The 21,883-nt window shown below is 36.2% G+C and overlaps 2 protein-coding genes and 2 pseudogenes across 3 annotated transcripts in view; 1 reads left to right on the top strand and 3 right to left on the bottom strand.

Moving 5' to 3' along the window:
• Positions 1-1,449: 1,449 nt before the first annotated feature.
• LOC107556119 (cytochrome P450 2J1-like) lies at positions 1,450-6,416 on the bottom strand (annotated as a pseudogene).
• Positions 6,417-7,759: 1,343 nt separating this feature from the next.
• On the bottom strand, positions 7,760-12,072 carry cyp2ad6 (cytochrome P450, family 2, subfamily AD, polypeptide 6). Its single transcript, XM_016239174.1, has 9 exons — positions 11,811-12,072; positions 11,432-11,594; positions 10,984-11,133; positions 10,444-10,604; positions 10,087-10,263; positions 9,793-9,934; positions 8,777-8,961; positions 8,509-8,650; positions 7,760-8,401 (listed from the first exon to the last, which is right to left on the bottom strand). Exons 1-9 carry the CDS (start codon positions 11,991-11,993, stop codon positions 8,223-8,225), a joined length of 1,482 nt encoding a protein of 493 aa, XP_016094660.1. The 5' UTR covers positions 11,994-12,072; the 3' UTR covers positions 7,760-8,222.
• Positions 12,073-13,534: 1,462 nt separating this feature from the next.
• Positions 13,535-16,857, bottom strand: LOC107556137 (cytochrome P450 2J2-like; annotated as a pseudogene).
• Positions 16,858-17,044: 187 nt separating this feature from the next.
• cyp2v1 (cytochrome P450, family 2, subfamily V, polypeptide 1) overlaps positions 17,045-21,883 on the top strand; it is a 6,685-nt gene continuing 1,846 nt past the window's right edge. Inside the window, exons 1-5 of one of the 2 annotated variants that reach the window (XM_016239191.1) lie at positions 17,045-17,547; positions 17,667-17,829; positions 17,916-18,065; positions 19,660-19,820; positions 19,982-20,158. In XM_016239191.1, the coding sequence (XP_016094677.1) occupies positions 17,338-17,547; positions 17,667-17,829; positions 17,916-18,065; positions 19,660-19,820; positions 19,982-20,158 (861 nt within the window). In that variant the 5' untranslated portion in view covers positions 17,045-17,337. The remainder of the gene's footprint in view (positions 17,548-17,666; positions 17,830-17,915; positions 18,066-19,659; positions 19,821-19,981; positions 20,159-21,883) is intronic. The other variant, XM_016239193.1, reaches the window with a different exon arrangement.

The raw sequence follows: 21,883 nt of genomic DNA on the forward strand, positions 1-21,883 counted from the left end.
CTATGAAGGGCCTTTTTTTATCCACTTAATGTTTCCTGTCTGTGTAAAGACCTCAAGTATCAGGATTTGAACACCAGCACAGAATTATAGCAGGCCATAGGAAACAGCTGTGACGGCTTTGAATGTGCTGTACGCCACTCATTAAAAATATATGCCTGACTTGTGAAACATAGCTGCATTGTGAAATGGCTTTTGCTGTATTGTGAAAATCTGCCCCTGCTTAGGTTGACCTGACTGAGCTGTGTGCTAATAGACTAGATGTTGAGTTTCGAATAAAACACTCTGTTTGTGTTGGGAGATAATATTAATTCTGTTTTAAATAGTAAGGTTAATCATTACGGTTCTGATTTGTCTTTTCCGGTGTTTTATTCTACTAGGCTTTTTGGCCTGTTATGAATAAATGCTAATGTTTTTTGACATGCTAATATTTATGTATGCTGTGTTCCAAGGAAGAACTCTTAAATTTGTGTACTCAATTTTATGAGCACTGTCATTGTTTGTGTGAGATGATAAATAATAAGATTGGATTCATATGGTATTAGAGTAATATTTGGATTTAAAGAGCACTTGCAGCCTTCATTTACTTGTGATGAATAAACGCAGTTTCGCAATCCTACTGCCTTCTTGCGTGTTAATGATCCCAACGTTGAAGTCTTTACTCGAGTCTCACCACTAGATGGCGACTAATTTAAATATTTCCTCTTTTTGCAGTCGTGTCACTAGTGGTGCTGAACTTTTAGAGCTCTCGGAATTAATTTAATTTCAATACAAAATTATATTTTAAAAAATCTTTATATATTATGTACTGGTGGCATTTGACTTCACAAGAATACACACTAAAGGGCTTGTTTTTAATGATCTGAAATAGAGCCAATATAAATGGATGAGGCAATATTTCCTCAGCCTTGAGAGGGCACACAAAAAAATCAACACAAACATATTGTGACGTGATTATGGATTTCAACATTGTTTATTATCATGGCAAAACCTTGCTTATGTTTGCTGACTAATATCTTTCGCTATGCATTATCTGTCATCTTAAAAATCTTTAAAAAAAACTTCATCCCCTGACCCCACAATCTGAAATCAGTGCCAACAGGTAGATAATTCCATAATGTTTAACTTGTTGCAATGACCTTTTCTCTATTTGATTTTTTTTTCTAGGGCAATGTTCATCCAACACTTCATTAGTTTTTGCAGACTAGGCATTACTAAACAGGTTTATGCATGTTTGATTAATGAGAACTAAAGATGTATTCTCTCACACCCATTAATCAAACAAGAACTACTGAACTTTTACTTTTACTGAGTCTGCAAAAGAAAGGTTTTCTTAGAGATGTTAAACAGATACATTGTCATATTCATTGAAATGTGTATTATATATTATAATTGTTTATAATATTGTTGATTTATTGGTATAATAGAATTCCCACAGTGAGTATGATTTGCTCAGTGTGCCATTGCATGGATCTTGAAGGGGCCCGGGGTGCGCGTTACTCCTATCACTCCATCAAGATTGAGTTTCTCACCCTCTGCTGCTGAAAATTGACATTTTCTGAACAAACTTCTCGCGAGCTGCTCCCCCAAACAGACCCTCTTTCCTGTGAGAGCGACAGAGTGGGGAGAGTTTATTGTAAATAAGTATTTATTTATTTTGATTATTATTTTGATAAAAGTCTTATGCTCACCAATGCTGCGTTTGTTTGATAAAAATACAGTAAAAAAAAACGTAATATTGTGAAATATTATTAGAATTTAATCATTAAGAATTTAAGGATTCAGTCTTCAGTGTCACATGATCCTTCAGAAGATATTCTAATATAATGATTTGGCACTCAAGAAACATTTCTTGTTGTTATCAGTGTTGAAAACAATTGTGCTGCTTAATATTTTTGTGGAAACTGTGATACATTTTTTTAGGATTCTTTGATGAATAAAATTGTGTTTATTTTAAATAGAACTTTATAAAAAATCTTTACTGTCGATCAATTTAAGGCATTCTTGCTGAATAAAAGTTGTTGTTTTTTTTAAACAAAAAAATCTTACTGACCCCAAACTTTTGAACGGTAGTGTAAATAATTTATAATAAAGTCTCTTTTTGTATTTCTGTTTTCACTTTACCTGCAGAAAAGGGCATGAATGCTTCCCGCCTCACAAACTTGCCCTCTTTGTCTAAAAAGTGCCCAGGGTTGAACTTGTAGGGTGTCTCCCATTCATTCTCATCAAAGAGAACAGAGTGTAGTATGGGTAAAATTGCTGTACCCTGGTTGAAACAATAAAATAGGAAGAGTTAGACTTCATATTGTGACAAATTGCACCATTGATCCCCTTTCAAAGGGAACCATTTTTGTCAATCAGCCTGTAGCGTCTGGACCACTCAAACACACAATATATATTTTGTTAGCTAGATTTAACAAATAATCTGTAACACCCCAGGAAGCCGAACAGGCCCCTGGTTCCATAGCAATGCTGACACCAGATACATTTACGATCTAAAGGAATGTGAGCAGAGACTCTCACTGCATTTTCCAGAAGCAAGAGGCACAAATGCACAGTAGAAATGAACTTTTCTACTAATGAATTCATAGGAAAACCTTTCTTTGAATGAACAGTTTATCCTTCAGGTCATGGTGTATGTTGTCTCTGATATTTTTAGACTATTTTAGGCATGCTTATGAGGGAACCCATTCCTGTCATCCTTTCACTATATGTAATCCTACCTTGTTTAGTATCTATGAATTTGCCTTCATATGATCGAAACAAGCGTGTATATTATATGTTGGTACATAGGCAATATATATTAGGGTCCTGAGAATCTTTAGTAATTTCATGTAGTATGTTAGACTAATTTAAGTGTTTGTGGTTAATAAAACCTTACTTGTATCACACTTGACGTGGTTCATTGTTTGCTCATAAACTGGAGTCACTTAATCATGCAGATTTATGCTACAAGCTTTTGTAGAATTGTACAGTAAGGAAGTTATTTCCCTTAACCAGGAAATTAACGTTCTTAGAATTGACAAGACAGTTGACCCTGAGAGGTCAGCTAAATATCTACAGTGGATCTAAAATATTCATAATTAATTATAACTAGTTATGATTAATTATTCATATTTCCCATGAGCTGATTCGTTACAGCCAAATTAAGAACTTTTGGAAGTGATATAATTTTTACAATAGGAAAATATTTCTGTATTTAATGTTAGCTGAATAAATTAACCGAGTGTCACTCACCTTTGGGATGAAGCACTCTCCAAGGGTTGTGTCTTTGTCAGCCACCCGCAAGCCATTCATTGGTACAATTTCTCCGAATCTCAGGATCTCATGAATGACAGTCTCTCAGTGTAGGGCATGTTGGCCTTGTCGGCTATACTCGGCTCCTTTGAGCGTCCAATCACTCTGTCTATCTCCCCGTGAACATTTTCTACAAATTCACTCCATATATTCAAATATCAGTTACGTATGAGTTACTACTTGTATGCATAGATTATTTAAAGAATGTATTTTTCACCTTGTACTTCCGGGTAAGTGATGAGGTATATGAGACCCCGACATAATGCGGTGCAAGTAGTTTCGGTCCCGGCCAGAAACAGGTCTAGAACACATGGAACGATGTTCTCTTCATCAAAACCATCTGTTTCTTCATGTGGCTTCTGGTCAGGGATGGAAGAAGTAAAATAAGTTGCTGTGTTCCTACAAATGCATACAAGTTAAAGAGGCTAGTTTGTAGTTCTCTTGTCACTTTAATAGTTGTATTACATCATCTCAATTAGGAAGTACGGCCTTGTGTTTGACAACAACCTCTTTAACGAAGGCTTGCAATAATTTGTAGTTACTGAACATGTCATTGTGTGGCCCAGGAAGATGCTTCATAGAGTTGAAAGAAATTTTTTTTTATTTACTCATGAATAGCTCACCTGAAAATGAAAATTGGCTCAAGATTTACACAACCTCAGGTCATCCAAGATGTAGATGAGTTTGTTTCTTCTACAGAACAGACTTTTGAAACTAGGTATCAGTTGCTCACCAATGAATCCTTCTAACGGCACCCATTCACTGCAGAGGAGTCATTGGGGAGCACATGATAATATAATGCTACATTTCTCCAAATCTGTTCTGATGAAGAAACAAACTCATCATGGCCTGAGGGTGAGCAAATTTTCATTTTTGGGGTGAACTATTACTTTAAAATTATTTATTTGGTTATTTATTTCACAAAGACAGTCTTGTTGTTTAAGGCCTTTGTGGTCACTTTATCCTAAAATGAAGACTTTCCCAGTGTTTATTCAAAATAATAAAGTAGCTCCCAGCCAACTGACTAACTGTATTATTACATAAAGGACAATTATCAGAAAGAAAAATCATTTATTTACCTGTCCCCGAATGGACCCCTCTAATTGAATGCTTTTAGATATGTATTTTAGCATTGTCCTGAATTGGTGGTTTGCATAATCAAATCTCTGGCCGAACACCATTTGACAGATGATATTGGAAACAGCCGTGTTGAACAGGATTGTTGGGTCAAAAACAGCTCCTGAGAAGGACAAAAACCAAATGAGTTCCGTTATTTACCTTAAATTGATTCTGATTCATGCAAAGTATTGTGTACCTTTCTGTTTGTCAATCTCATCTAGCAAGAAGCGGCTCTCTTCACAGATGGCCAGCTCCATTGTTTACTTTCCCAACCCAAAGTTCCTCAGTGTTGACAGAGCAAAACGTTGTAGCTTCTTCCACATTTCACCATTACTGAAGAAGAGTCCAGCTGTCCGGACACGAATTATGTAGTGTTATGTGTTAGGATACTGAAAATTTAGGACCTGAAACTTTTTTTCCCAACAAATAATCAGTGAAAGTATGTATGTAAACTTCAGAAGATGAAGATCGTCAGCTCCTGCAGGTTGATCTAAATATTATATGAGCTGTGTTATTTTCTATTCATTGTATGTCATTGTATTGTCATTTATTTTGCAACACTTTTACCAAGCTTTAGGACATGTCTAAACAGTTTGGGACGGTTAAAAATACTTTAGTTTTATTTAGTTAATTTAAATATTTATTTTAGAAATAAATAACAGATCCAAATGATGTAACTATTTGGGTTTCACAATTTAAAGGATTGGTTATGTTTTGTTAATAAAGGGGGTTTGGTTCTCCAGATTCACAATAAACAATGCTTCATTTTCATAACCATTTGACCATTGCCCGAGTAGACTCGCCATTGCACTGGACTGTAGGGACGATCCACAAAGTTTTCAGCTTGAGTCACCAAGGCCTCCTTCACCAGTTTATAACCAGTGATGAAGACCACTTTGTCTCTTCCTAATCGCAGACTGAATATATTGTTGTAGGCATGGCCTAGCTGTGAGGAGAACAACATTTCAGAAGCTTGAAGCATGTGACTGGAGCTAATGCAAATCACTGGGTTCATAAATATTTCTTGGTCAGCAAACTGCAAACATGATCAAGTAAAACTGATATACACTATCACGTAATCTATCTCAATATTTTTTAAATGTTTTTTTTCTTACATTTTAATAAACACTGTCCTGTCCTATCAACCCAGAAGTGTCAATATTGTCTGCTCACCTTTGTCAGATATATATGCGGCTCCTTCGAGTCAATGTTGAAGACATTTCGGAAGAGAGAAAGGGCCGAGTGGGTAATTCAGTGGGTTTCTGTTCTTCACATAAGGAAAATGTGAGGTTTGCAGAGTGTATGTTGAACAGGCAGCCTTTGTCCATCTATTCAGCCTGTCACTCCCCTCATATTTCTCTCAATAGATGTAATGTTTTTTAACAGAAAATGGACTCAGAGTTACAAGATCTTGATGGATTAGATTACTCTTGTTATGTGAGAGATTTTTGCGTGTCAAATGTATGTCGGCTAATATGTTCATTCATTTAAATGGGGAGTCTTCCTCAGATTGAGTTATTCTCTGCAGCATGAGTGAGACGAGCAGTGAGGTGGACTATTGGAGTTTAAGCCTTGCAGGTTCATTTTTAACCATGCTTGACCTTTGCCATAATGTTAATGATTGAATCCTCCCCACTCTCACGTATTCATTCAGTGCTATATTTGCTCTTTGATTTGCAGTGTAAATAGGTCTTTTTTTCTGAGAGTGTAGATTGAATTCATGTTTTATAGCTTTTAAATCAATCAATAAGGTGCACTAATGGTCACTCAGGGAAAGGTTACATGTCTAGGTTTGAAAATGAGATGTAAAATAACAAAATCACAAAGATACATGACTGTACATGAATTCTTCAATACAGGTATAGACAGATTAAAGGTAAGTAATAAAACGACAGAAAAACAACTCTCTCTGTGTGTGTGTGTGTGTGTGTGAGAAGATGTTTAATGTTTTTGAAAGAAGTATCTTATGCTCACATATTGGAGTTTAAGCCTTGCAGGTTCATTTTTAACCATGCTTGACTTTTGCCATAATGTTAATGATTGAATCCTCCCCACTCTCACGTATTCATTCAGTGCTATATTTGCTCTTTGATTTGCAGTGTAAATAGGTCTTTTTTTCTGAGAGTGTAGATTGAATTCATGTTTTATAGCTTTTAAATCAATCAATAAGGTGCACTAATGGTCACTCAGGGAAAGGTTACATGTCTAGGTTTGAAAATGAGATGTAAAATAACAAAATCACAAAGATACATGACTGTACATGAATTCTTCAATACAGGTATAGACAGATTAAAGGTAAGTAATAAAACGACAGAAAAACAACTCTCTCTGTGTGTGTGTGTGTGTGTGTGAGAAGATGTTTAATGTTTTTGAAAGAAGTATCTTATGCTCACATAAGACATTAATTTGACATTTATTTGTTCGGGGAAAAAACCCAGTAAACATAACAATTAACATAATTATATTAACACAACACACACACACACTAAGCAATCACAAAGAATGGGGGAAAACATCTAGTCACCATGTATATCGAAGGTGTGGCACCCTACAGAAGTAATAAGAGGCTGGCAAGCACATATTCATAATGTTTTAAAAAAGTTATGCATTATCAATAGATGTTGTAGAAGGGAAATAAATAATGCATACAGAGCTAAAGGATCCCACATTCTAACAACAAATTCTTTCCTTGTGTAGACAGGAAGTGTTTAAGCCCAGAGCACATTTCCTGTGTTTGTTTAAAGGTAAGTAATATGTGTGTGTGTGTGTGTGTGTGTGTGTGTGTGTGTGTGTGTGTGTGAGAAGATGTTTAATGTTTTTGAAAGAAGTATCTTATGCTCACATAAGACATTAATTTGACATTTATTTGTTCGGGAAAAAAACCCAGTAAACATAACAATTAACATAATTATATTAACACAACACACACACACACTAAGCAATCACAAAGAATGGGGGAAAACATCTAGTCACCATGTATATCGAAGGTGTGGCACCCTACAGAAGTAATAAGAGGCTGGCAAGCACATATTCATAATGTTTTTAAAAAGTTATGCATTATCAATAGATGTTGTAGAAGGGAAATAAATAATGCATACAGAGCTAAAGGATCCCACATTCTAACAACAAATTCTTTCCTTGTGTAGACAGGAAGTGTTTAAGCCCAGAGCACATTTCCTGTGTTTGTTTGATTGTACAGATCATAATCTATGTAATGGTGGGACATTATGGCAAAATACATTAAAAAAAAAGGATTTGGAATTCCTGGACTTAATGTACACTTTAAATGACTTTGTATTTGTATTATTTATATAACACACTAAGCAATCACAAAGAATGGGGGAAAACATCTAGTCACCATGTATATCGAAGGTGTGGCACCCTACAGAAGTAATAAGAGGCTGGCAAGCACATATTCATAATGTTTTTAAAAAGTTATGCATTATCAATAGATGTTGTAGGAGGGAAATAAATAATGCATACAGAGCTAAAGGATCCCACATTCTAACAACAAATTCTTTCCTTGTGTAGACAGGAAGTGTTTAAGCCCAGAGCACATTTCCTGTGTTTGTTTGATTGTACAGATCATAATCTATGTAATGGTGGGACATTATGGCAAAATACATTAAAAAAAAAGGATTTGGAATTCCTGGACTTAATGTACACTTTAAATGACTTTGTATTTGTATTATTTATATATGCATATAAAAAAGACCCAAAGTGTAACCGTAAACATAAGGAAGCTGTGGGTGATATTTCTTGCATAAAATTTGCTATACCCCATACATTGCATCCTCAGACAGCAGGATTTAGCATCTCGGGTGAGCGCAGAGCTTGTATGGCAGAGGGGCTTGTGTGAAGCCCACCTGGCTCTCCAGACTGGGCTCCTCACCAGGAGGAGGACTGAAACTGAAGTTCTGCAGGAGAATGGTGAGAAAGATGAACAGCTCCACGTGAGCCAGGTGCTCTCCTGGACACTGCCTTTTGCCTGTCAATGGATCACAGTTGAATTACATATTTTGCAGTCATATGTTTTACAGTTGTGGTTTAAAATTGACTAAGGTACAGCAAAAACAAGTAATGGATGAACTGTACCTGCTGAGAAGGAAAAGAAGGCATTTCTCCTGCAGAACTGGCCTTCAGAGCCTAGAAAGTGTCCAGGGTTAAAGATGTCTGGTGTTTCCCATTCATGTTTGTCATACAGCACTGATGTCAGATTAGTGATTATCACAGTCCCCTTAGTTCAGCACAGGAAGTGGTTATAATAATAATAATAGAGTGTTATTTTAAACTTTTAATAAAATGTAAACATTAATGTTTTAATGTTTAAATCATTCAAAATAACACAATATTTTTCTTTTACCTTTGGTATAAAATAGCCTCCCAGATTTGTGTCCTTTCTCGCAGTTCTAGCCATATTGAGAGGCACAAGGTTTGCTTTTCTGAGAACCTCATGAATGAAAGCATTGGTGTAATGCATGTTTGCCTTATCAGACATAGTAGGTGGACAGGAGCCAATCACCTGATCAATCTCTGCTCGGACCTTCTCTAGATTAGGAAACATTTTGAGAACATTGTCGAGATACAACAATGCACAATAAGTAGTAAAGTTGTTTTGTCCATTTTTACTGTTATTAAAGTGTTATTTAAGTAATATTATTGTATGTACCTTGAATATCAGGGTACTTGATCATGTAAAGCAGAGCCCATCGGAGTGTGTTGGTCGATGTTTCAGTTCCACCCTCGAACAAGTCTACCATGCACCACACCAGACTGCCAAAATTAAACCCTGCCTTGGTGTCATTCTTTCTCTAAGCCCCAAAATGAAACGCAAGGACATGAATAAGTAGCAGTAATTTACTTAATAATGCAATTAATTAATTAATTCAGGAACATACTTGGGGTACATCACCTTACATCACATTATTGATGCTGAACTTAAAATTATGTTACCAAGTTTTACCTTCTCTGTTTCTGTCAGATAGGCATCAATATAATCTCTGGGATTGTTGCTGTCCCAGTCTTGTCTGTGTTGCTCAGCCTTTTCTTTCAGGAAGTTTTCTAACTTTTGGTAGTTTGAGATTATTGTCTGATGGGATCCTGGCAACCATTTCATTATACCTGGGAAGGCATCATACAGCTAAAAAAAAACAAAAAACATGAAAGCTTTGTTAAAATGATGAGTAATATCCATGGTGATACTGTGCTTCAGGCTTGGGAGCCAATCACCTGATCAATCTCTGCTCGGACCTTCTCTAGATTAGGAAACATTTTGAGAACATTGTCGAGATACAACAATGCACAATAAGTAGTAAAGTTGTTTTGTCCATTTTTACTGTTATTAAAGTGTTATTTAAGTAATAAATTTATTGTATGTACCTTGAATATCAGGGTACTTGATCATGTAAAGCAGAGCCCATCGGAGTGTGTTGGTCGATGTTTCAGTTCCACCCTCGAACAAGTCTACCATGCACCACACCAGACTGCCAAAATTAAACCCTGCCTTGGTGTCATTCTTTCTCTAAGCCCCAAAATGAAACACAAGGACATGAATAAGTAGCAGTAATTTACTTAATAATGCAATTAATTAATTAATTCAGGAACATACTTGGGGTACATCACCTTACATCACATTATTGATGCTGAACTTAAAATTATGTTACCAAGTTTTACCTTCTCTGTTTCTGTCAGATAGGCATCAATATAATCTCTGGGATTGTTGCTGTCCCAGTCTTGTCTGTGTTGCTCAGCCTTTTCTTTCAGGAAGTTTTCTAACTTTTGGTAGTTTGAGATTATTGTCTGATGGGATCCTGGCAACCATTTCATTATACCTGGGAAGGCATCATACAGCTAAAAAAAAACAAAAAACATGAAAGCTTTGTTAAAATGATGAGTAATATCCATGGTGATACTGTGCTTCAGGCTTCAATGTTTGTACATCTATATTTCAACACAGTTTTCCCCTAAACTCAAGTGTTATAATATGTGAAAGATTTAAGTGTTCTTTTAAGTTGTATTTTCAATGGATACCTGGTTCCACACAGATCCCGTAAGAAACACTGACTCTGCGCTCATTTGTAGACGCTTCTGGAAATCAACATCATCATATTCATATCGATGGCCGAACACCAGGCTACCAATGACATTGGCCACTGCGTTGTTAATTTTGACCAGAGGGTTAAATGGGTAGCCTGTGTGACAAGGTAAAAACAATGATAGAATGATATTTATTTACTGAATAATTTGGTTTAAGACGCTTCAGAAAAGTTCTTTGAAATGCAAGAGGCTTGTAAAACCGTTGTAGTGTGATTACACCTTTAAAATAAAGGTTCCAAAAGGGGGGTTTCACGGTGATGCCTTAGAAGGACTATTTTGGCTTCCCCAAAGAACCTTGCACTGAACAGTTCTCAAAAGAACTGTTTTTATTAGGTTAAAGTACATTCAATAATCAAAAGAACCGTTTTGCAGTATAAAAAGACATTTTGTCCATTTGAGTCCATGGGTTCCATGTATGTTAAAGGTTCCTCGAGGAAAATAAGATTCAATAAAAAACTGTAGATGGGTTCTTACCCTGCTCTTCTTTAAATGCTCTACAAAGGAAATAGCACTCTCGTTGAATATGTTTTTCTAGAGTCTTCCTCCCCTCTCCAAAGTTTTTCAGGTGACTCATAGAAAACTGCTGTTGTTTCCTCCATGAGTAGCCATTGTTGAAGGACAATCCTTTCTCAGTCAGGGGTCAGCGTCAAAGACAATGGAAGAAAATTGTGTTTAGACCGGCTGTACAATCAGAGAGGATGTTTTTCTGCACTCAAAATTATTAGCATCCATAATTTGCACCTATTGAGCAAGACCACTTTGCTTATCTGCAATAAAACTATATACAATAATCACCAATTATCCTGCTACTTTAATTCCATATATGCAGTAGCTGTATTATAAACAAACATTTTGTGTTTCCTTTATTTAAGACATTGGTCGTCTTATTGCTATTGTTAGATTATTAAGTATAGTGACTTACCTCTGCCTTTATAAAGTGTGTCAAATAAAGGTGAAACAGGGCGGTCAGTGAAGGTTTCCCCTTGAGAGATCAAAACATCCTTCACCATTTTAAACCCGGACACATACACTATTTTATCACTTCCATTTCTGACACTGAAGATGTTCCCATATTTCTCAGTCAGCTAGAAAAAAAAAATAATTGTATTAATTAATTTAATTACTAATCAAGTAGCGCATATGGAAAGAAAAAAAAACATGCCATTCTGTATTTACTTGATTTTTTTTTAAATATATTAATATAAAAATAATAGTATTATTGTTCAATTATATATTAAATTAGCAATATCTTAATGTTACATTATTATGTCAGTGTTGTAATAAATTTATGAGTCCCTCACCTGGTCCACAGTTTTATAGTTAACATCAGTGAAGACATTTCCTAGGATGGGTAGCGGCCAGGGTCCTGGTGGAAAATTTGTTGGATTTTTATGTCTGATGAAATCTATAAGCAGCAGCAGTAAACAAATCAAAAACAAGCAGCTTTTAAAATCCAGGCACTCATATAAAGAATATAAAATCATGGCTGAGGCTATGGGCAGCCGATTCCTCTGAGGTAAACCAACTTAATTTAGCCAGGCTGTTGTGAATAGGGTGTGTGTGTGAGAGAGTGCACGAGTACTGTTTATCTGAAAAGAGAGAGTTAATGTGGGTCTCAGTAGCAAGGGGCCATATGAGCAGTTTGGGAGCCATTATGTAACCCTGTTACGTAATCAATGTTTGTAGCTCATGCTATAGTTTCCAACAAAAACAGAGCCCCAATTCAACCTCTGTGTGAACCTTCTGCATTCCAAATAAATCTCTACCAGGATCAAGTCATAAATAATGACTGAATTACACAGTTGAACTTTATAAGACTGAAGAGATAAGAACATCTGTGCAATCATGACAACGCCAAAGTGTTTTAGTTGGCCAACATGTTTCTTAATGCATAACAGTACAGAACACTACAGCTAAAACATAATATAAATGTGTGTAATGTACCATATGAATGTTTTGGGTACTTGCTTCCACAGGGCCTTTGTTCCTGAATGAATAAGTAGTCAAGAGGGTTGGGGAGGTAATAAGACACCCTTGTTTTGCTCTCTTCCTCTTATTCTCTGTAGAGATGTTGTGAAATGTAATTCAGGCCTAATATGTGCTGCTCCATTTTCACAGTCTGAGAGGTTTGTAAATGTACTTTTTATCACACTTTTTAACACTGGGTTCAATTAATACACTCTAATATTTAAAATAAAGGAACGAAGTTGAAAAAGTATGAAAAATACTATTTAAATCTTTCTACTTAAACATGTTTAATTAAACGTTCTACTTAAACGTGTTACTTGACATTTCTTTGTAATTATTTCTGAAATGTACCAATATCAAAATTTCTCAAATGTATAAATTTTTGAGTGGAAATTGTTTCTACACAATTTTTTTTTATTCAGTAGTAAGTGTTAATTGAACAAACAAAATTGTTAAAAAGGGACAAATTAATGTGGATCTCCTGCACATCAGAGAGGGACATTTGTCCTACAAACACACACACCGAATCTAAAAAGGTAGTTTGTCCCTGCTATGTGTAGACTGTACACTCAGTGTTTCAGGCTTCAAGAGGAAGAGGCCTTTCATGGTTTTGGGGTTGCAGTAAGTTACGTAATACCCCAGCTGTTGTTTAGCAATGAGTCTGTGACATTCCTTTACTTAGTATAGTTAAAGTAACTCAAAGAATAGTCTTTTTATATGAAAAAATTAGTTATCTTTATTTTTTTGCATGAAACAGAGAAGTTTCAAGTGACAAATTTTCAACCCAGGTGTAATTTATTTACATGACAAATATGATTATTTACACATCCGTAAATCATTTACACAGTGCATTAATATCAATACATGTGCATTTATACATCAAAATCATTAATACATGTATTGAAACATTTACATTTATACATTAAAATCAAGTGTACAACATTGCAACAATGTTACGTTTTGAAAAATGTGGAAATGAGATGCTAACATAAAAGATAATCATCCAGAAACACATCAGAAAACATACTTTGTCTAATTTTACTGACTTTGTTTTGTTCTAACGTGAGGAAACACACATACGGTAGGGAGCAGGAACATATGTGAACCATATCTCACCCACCAAACTGGGTTCCTCTCCTGGACATTTGGAGATGGTGAATTGCTGCAGCAGGGAGGTGAAAAACAGGAAGAGCACCTGACGAGCCAGCTGCTCTCCCAAACACGCTCGTTTACCTGTGAGCAGATGCCATAATGCAAAATTAAAAATCACATTGTGGCATTGACAAGAGAAAACCTGTAACTAAGTAACTAACTACAACTATGATTACATTATATTAACCTAGATAAAAAAAATGTCAACAGCCTCACTAGCGTGACAGTAGTTGGTGCTCATCTCTCATTGTAGTGAAATGCAATTCATTCTGTTGAATCAGTTCATCCTAAACATCCTCTCTCACATGTAGCATTATAAAGTTCAATTAATTCAAGTCAGTCAGTTAATCCTAAAAATCCTCTCTCATTTGTAGCATTGTAAAGTCAAACAAATACAATTCACCAATTTCAATGACTTGGTTATGTAAATTTAGGTATTTTTGTTGTATAACTACATTTGGAGATGGTGAATTGCTGCAGCAGGGAGGTGAAAAACAGGAAGAGCACCTGACGAGCCAGCTGCTCTCCCAAACACGCTCGCTTACCTGTGAGCAGATGCCATAATGCAAAATTAAAAATCACATTGTGGCATTGACAAGAGAAAACCTGTAACTAAGTAACTAACTACAACTATGATTACATTATATTAACCTAGATAAAAAAAATGTCAACAGCCTCACTAGCGTGACAGTAGTTGGTGCTCATCTCTCATTGTAGTGAAATCCAATTCATTCTGTTGAATCAGTTCATCCTAAACATCCTCTCTCACATGTAGCATTATAAAGTTCAATTAATTCAAGTCAGTCAGTTAATCCTAAAAATCCTCTCTCATTTGTAGCATTGTAAAGTCAAACAAATACAATTCACCAATTTCAATGACTTGGTTATGTAAATTTAGGTATTTTTGTTGTATAACAGCCTGAGAGTTCATTCATTCAAAACATCGCATTGTTTTGTGAAAAAAAAAATGTCACTCATTAAATGTATAAATTATTGCATTTTTTATTCGTTAGTTTTTATTAATTTATAAAAGCAAATTGCCCTGTTAAAGTGAGTGCTAGTTTTGTTCTTCTGTATTTAATACTAGTCCACACAAAAAAATCACACACTGAGAAGTTATATGTAAATGTTTATAAAATATTACCTGATGAAAAGGGCAGAAACGCATCTCTCTTGCGAAACATTTTCAGTCAGGAAGTGTCCTGGGTTAAAGGTGTCTGGTGTCTTCCATTCATTTGGATCATGCAGGACTGAAGACAGGATTGTTGAAACAGCAGTGCCCTAATAAAGGGAGAATGAAAACATTTGTGTAGCAACCAACAATGGCTGATTGACATGAGAAATTTATGCCGATATCAGATAATTGTCTATATTTTAAAATACATGTATCTTTCAATCAAGACTAGTCTTGAATAGAATAGAATTCATACCTTAGGAATGAAGTATCCTCTTAGTGTTGTCTTTAACAGCTTTTTTAGGGAATCCAAGTGGAACAACATCTCCAAGTCTTTGTATCTCATGGATTACAGCATCAGTGTAGGGCATGTTAACTCTGTCAGCCAAACAGGGTTGACGCGACTGTCCAATCACCCTGTCTATCTCTTCCTGGACCTTTCCTGAATGGGAAATACAAGTTGGTTGTAAAGTGGTAACCATGTGGTGACAATATGTCTATTCTTTAAAAATTAAAACCAAACTCACTCTGTGTTTCTGGATATTTGATCATAAAAAGCAAACCCCAGCGTAATGTAGTAGCAGTGGTCTCTGTCCCGGCCTCAGTCACGTCCAGGCAAGTTATCACTAACCCTTCTATGTTAAAACCAGCCTTGGGGTCACTCTTTTTCTGTGGAAAAAAAAGTACTGAATTATTCAAAATTCAAATTCAAAAAGAAAATTCCACCTTTACTTACTGTACCTTTTCCATCTCAGTCAGATAGTTGTCTATTAAGTCACGAGGGTTTGAAGGGTCCCAGTCCTCTTTGTGTTTAATGATCTCTCCTCTCAGGAAGTTTGCGATCTTCTTATAGTTGGAAAAAATTGTTTGGTGGGGGCCAGGTAAATATTCCAATAGCTGAGGACACACATTGTACAGCTGTAAAATATGACATTATGGGTGATGAATACAGATTTTGAATTATAATTAACTCACAGGACGTTAAAATATGAAAGTAGTGTCTCAGAATGCTATCATGAATCAGTACCTGTGCTCTAGGAGAGCCCATTAACTGAACGCATTCAGTGTCAAGACGCAGGATTCTTTGGTAACATTCATCATGATAATTAAAGCGTTGACCAAATATCAAACAAGCAACAATATTTGAGACAGCACCGTTTAAGATGGTCAAAGGGTTGAAAGTTCCTGTTTGAGAGAAAAAATGGATGTTTATTAAATTGCAAATTGGTGTCATTCTTCTTTGCCCCAGTGAACTAAAATTCTCCAGTTAGTGACACATTTACACCATTCCCTTTTCTGTCTTAAAGGCATCACAAAGGTAGACACACTTTTGCTGGATGCTGTGCTCAAGGCTTTTCTTCCCCTCTCCAAACATCCGCAAATGGAAGGCAGCAAACTTCCTATGTGACCGCCACAGGTATCCATTACTCAGTGATATACCTAGAATGATGAAATCTGATTATCATTAATAAAAAATCAAACTCCTTTTTAGAATAAAAACTGGTATTAAGCATTAAGGTCACTGTGGTCAGTGTACTTACCAATTGCCTTAAAAACTTTGTGAAACAGAGGGACATTTGGACGCTCAACAAAACTGGCATTCTGAGTATTGAGGGCCTCCTTTACCATTTTATATCCAGATATGATTACTATTTTATCACTGCCTACTCTTAAGCTGAACACCTTCCCATAGACTTCAGCCAACTGAAATTCAAAATATTTATTTTATTTTATTTATATCAATCAGGAACATTGATAGTTACTATTTTCTTTACAAAAAGTCCAGAAACAAGTCAATAAATGAAATCATCTCTAAAATGGCTTTAAATTGACATACATGCAACTTAAAACCATATGAATTTAGCTCCCACCTTAGCCATGGTCCTAAAATCCATCTTGGTGAAGACAGTTCCCAGGAATGGCACAGGTCAGGGTCCTGGCTGGAAATTGGAAGGATTCTTGTTTTTGATCATATCAACAAGGAGCAGAAATACAAAAAAGAAAATGATCCAGCTTTTAAAATCAAATTTGTCATAAATCAAGTGCAGGATCATGGTGGTAGAGGAATGGCAGGTGCTCTTTGTCTTATTTGAGCTCTGTGGTTTGAAAATGATTATTGGTATAAATACACTGAACAAAATTATAAATGCAACACTTTTGATTTTGCCCCCATTTTTCGATAGTTCATTAGACCCAGCCAATGAAATGGTCCTACACAGTTTGGACTAGAATGCTATTTGTTCTCGCTAGTGTCGGTCATTCAAAGCAGAAAATCAGTCAAGTTATATAAGGAAGATTCAGTGTAAAAAAATATGAGCGCATGGACTGGACGATTCGTTTAACGTTACCTTTAAAAAAAACATTCAGAAACACCGATTCGTTCACGAACAGCTCTCTCTCCGAATATCAGGTGTTCGACATGTTTGTTGCACGTTGTTGAAAACAAAAGTGAACCAGGAAGTAATCAAATTAAAACCAAACTTTTCGCGTAGTCACGTTTCTCAGTGCAGAATAAAGGGGATAAACGCGTGAAAATGGTCTTGGAGAATATTTTGTTGTCTTTAGCCTCAGTGCAGTGGACAGATGTAGGGACCGTATTACTGATGTTTGTCATCTTTCTGTTGATCTCAGACCATCTGAGAAACAGAAAGCCTAGAAACTATCCCCCTGGACCCACACCTCTCCCTTTTATTGGGAATGCTTTCAACCTGGATGCTAAACAACCACATATTCATTTAACTAAGGTAATTCACAGCCTCTTATTGTTGTGATTTCTAAGTCTGACAGCATTTTGAGGCCTGATATCTTAATCCCTGTAACCCTGATTATTTTTTTCTTTTTCATGTTGTCTCTTTCCCTGCAGATGTCAGACCATTATGGCAACATTTTCAGCTTGCGTCTGGGAAGCTTAAACACTGTTGTTGTGAATACCTACAGTATGGTCAAGAAAACTCTTATTGATCATGCAAACATTTTCACAGGCCGTCCAACCAATGATGTGATCAAAAGAATAATCAAGTGCCAAGGTATACATTAATGTTGGGAGAATACCTTTAAATGACATTCTAACACTCTCTAAATATCACATCTTTCATGTAATGTCTGGCAACAGGTGTAACCTTCAATAATGGCTACAGCTGGAAGCAACAGAGACGTTTCACTCTTAGTACTCTTAAATACTTTGGCGTAGGAAAGAGGAGCCTGGAAGTCATCATCATGGAAGAGTACAAATTCCTTCACCAGACCATCACGGAAACCAATGGTAAGTACAGTAGCAGCATTAATGTGATAATAAGAAAAGCAGAACCTGACTTATATTTAGGTTTATCATGCTTTTTAGTTTGTTATTGTCAGAATTCTGCATATATGCATATGGTTCTCCCACCAGATGGGACCAATCTGTCTTCCATGCATTGAATTTAAAATAAATTTTTACTTAAACACTAATTGATACATTTTTAACTTAAACATTGATGACTTTTTTCTAATACTTGTATCATTTTATACAGAAAAAATGGTGAATAAAATTAGTGGTGAATATTGCCTAGCACCATGAAATCCCCTCAAAATACAAAATATAAAGGAATACATATTATTGAAAAAATTTAGTACATTCATTTCTTTCAAAAAATTTCACACTTATTGTTGTTTAACAAGTTTAATCCCTAAGGAAAGAATACCAGAGAGTTAAGGACACACGCCATATGTAGGGACCAAAATAGCATAGAGACTCGCAGAAAGACCCTTTGCAGAACCTGACTTATATTTAGGTTTATCATCCTTTTTAGTTTGTTATTGTCAGAATTCTGCATATATGCATATGGTTCTCCCACCAGATGGGACCAATCTGTCTTCCATGCATTGAATTTAAAATAAATTTTTACTTAAACACTAATTGATACATTTTTAACTTAAACATTGATGACTTTTTTCTAATACTTGTATCATTTTATACAGAAAAAATGGTGAATAAAATTAGTGGTGAATATTGCCTAGCACCATGAAATCCCCTCAAAATACAAAATATAAAGGAATACATATTATTGAAAAAATTTAGTACATTCATTTCTTTCAAAAAATTTCACACTTATTGTTGTTTAACATGTTTAATCCCTAAGGAAAGAATACCAGAGAGTTAAGGACACACGCCATATGTAGGGACCAAAATAGCATAGAGACTCGCAGAAAGACCCTTTTGATATGGTCTAATAAGCAACCACCTAGCAACACCCTAGTAGTTTCATAGCAATGCGCTAAAAACTACTTGAGGGGAGGGGGGGGGGGGCAGTTGCATAAACATAGCACCTATGTTGAGACTATGTTTTAAGAACTAATTTGACTAACTAGTCAACTTTTTGGATTCAAATTAGACCAATCTACCTTTTTATGTAACTGACTTGTGACCAGTCTTGGGGGGAAAAATTATGTGACTAACTTGTAAGATTAGTCTAAGAGGTTTATCATTTCTTTCAAAAAATTTCACACTTATTGTTGTTTAACAAGTTTAATCCCTAAGGAAAGAATACCAGAGAGTTAAGGACACACGCAGTTGCATAAACATAGCCACTATGTTGAGACTATGTCTTAAGTACTAATTTGACCAACTAGTCAACTTTTTGGATTCAAATTAGACCAATCTACCTTTTTATGTAACTGACTTGTGACCAGTCTTGGGGGGAAAAATTATGTGACTAACTTGTAAGATTAGTCTAAGAGGTTTATGCAACCAGCACTATGACTCAATTCCTTAGCAACTGTATAGCAAAACATTGACAACCACCGTTAACATCCAAAAAAAAAAGTAAAAATCTACTTTGAAACCGAAACCAGCTTCACCTGTCGTTGTATTTTATTAGGGCTGCCATTTGACCCTCATTACTTTATAAACAATGCTGTCTCCAACATCATCTGCTCCATGATATTTGGCAGGAGGTTTGAGTACACTGACCAAAGGTTTCTGAACATGCTCAGTCTGATGTCTAAAGCCCTTAAACTACAAACGTCTGTGTGGATACAGGTACTGATATGTCCATTCTTACGATGAGATGAAAAGATATAGTGGTCTGTCATAGGCACTCCTAAATTGCCACTAAAGGTGCAACAAAATGCATTATTTGAAAACCAAACTAATAAAATAAAGGTGCCCACCCAAGCTGACCTGCTACTTGTCCATTATAGCTTTACAGTGTTTTCCCTTATGTTATGGACCTCCTCCCGGGACCTCATAAAGACCTGTTTTCCTGCTTCCATCAAATTTGTGCGTTTATTAAGGAAGAGGTGGACAAGCATTATGCAGACTGGGACCCCTCCTCACCCAGAGATTTTATAGACTGCTATCTTACTGAGATCCAGAAGGTACTATCACTCTCTAACACAGCCTATGAAAATATGACTTTTTATAAACATATTATGCTTTTGTAAGCAAGCAACATACAGTGCCTTGCGAATGTATTCATACCCCTTAATTTTTTTCACGTTTTGTTAAGTTGCTGCCTTATGTAAAACTTCTTTAAATTACTTTTTTTCCCACATCAATCTACACGCCATAATCCTTAATGGAAAAGCAAAAAACAGGTTTTTAATATCTTCGCATATTTATTAAAAATGAAAAAACTTAAATGATTCCATTGCATATGTATTCATACCCTTATCTGGGACAGTTGAAATTTAGCTCAGGAGCATTCATATTGCTTGTAGATGTTACTACACTTGTGAAGTAAAGTTAACCTGTGGTAAATTCAATTGAATGGGTATGATTTGGAAAGGCACACACATCTTAATAAAAGGTCTAACGGCTGATAATGCATATCAGAGCAAAAACTAAGCCCTGAGGTCAAAAGATCTGCCTGTAGAGCTCAGAAACAGGTTTGTGTCCAGCCACACATCTGGGGAACAGTTCGGAAAAAAAATTCTGCTTCATTGAAGGGTCACAGAAGCATGTAGTCTCTGTTACACTTAATGGAAGAAGTTTGAAACAACCAGGACTCTTCCTAGAGCTGGCCTTCTGGTCAAACTGATCAACTGATGGAGAAGGGCTTTAGTTAAAGTGGTGACCAAGAACTTGATGGTCACTCTAGTTGAGCTCCATGATAATATGTGGAGATAGGAGAAATCTACAAAAGGACAAACAACACTGCAACACTCCACCAATCTGGGCTTTATGCCGGTGTGGCCAAACTCAATCCTCTCCTAAGTGAAGACGCATGAAAACACTTGGAATTAGCAAAAAAAGCACCTAAAGGACCCTCAAACTCTGAGAAACAAGATTATCTAGTCTGATTAACCTAAATTCTAAGCATCATGTTTGAAGAAAACCAGGCACTGCTCATCACCTGCAGAGTACCATCCCAAAAGTAAAGTGTGCTGGTAGCAGCCTCATGCTGTGGCAGAAACAGGTTTGTGTCCAGCCACACATCTGGGGAACAGTTCGGAAAAAAAATTCTGCTTCATTGAAGGGTCACAGAAGCATGTAGTCTCTGTTACACTTAATGGAAGAAGTTTGAAACAACCAGGACTCTTCCTAGAGCTGGCCTTCTGGTCAAACTGATCAACTGATGGAGAAGGGCTTTAGTTAAAGTGGTGACCAAGAACCTGATGGTCACTCTAGTTGAGCTCCATGATAATATGTGGAGATAGGAGAAATCTACAACAGGACAAACAACACTGCAACACTCCACCAATCTGGGCTTTATGCCGGTGTGGCCAAACTCAATCCTCTCCTAAGTGAAGACGCATGAAAACACTTGGAATTAGCCAAAAAAGCACCTAAAGCACCCTCAAACTCTGAGAAACAAGATTATCTAGTCTGATTAACCTAAATTCTAAGCATCATGTTTGAAGAAAACCAGGCACTGCTCATCACCTGCAGAGTACCATCCCAAAAGTAAAGTGTGCTGGTAGCAGCCTCATGCTGTGGGATTGTTTTTCAGTGGCAGGGTTAGGTAAAATTGAGAGAGCCTTAATGGAAACCCAGTTCAGAGCATTCAGAACCTCAGACTGGGCAGAAGGTTCACCTTCCAAAAGGACAATGACCCTAAGCACACAGCAAGAGTAGCTTATAGACAACTCTGTGAATGTCCT

Source organism: Sinocyclocheilus grahami, unplaced genomic scaffold (assembly GCF_001515645.1).
Source record: "Sinocyclocheilus grahami isolate Dianchi unplaced genomic scaffold, SAMN03320097.WGS_v1.1 scaffold556.1, whole genome shotgun sequence".
Lineage (NCBI taxonomy): Eukaryota > Metazoa > Chordata > Actinopteri > Cypriniformes > Cyprinidae > Sinocyclocheilus > Sinocyclocheilus grahami.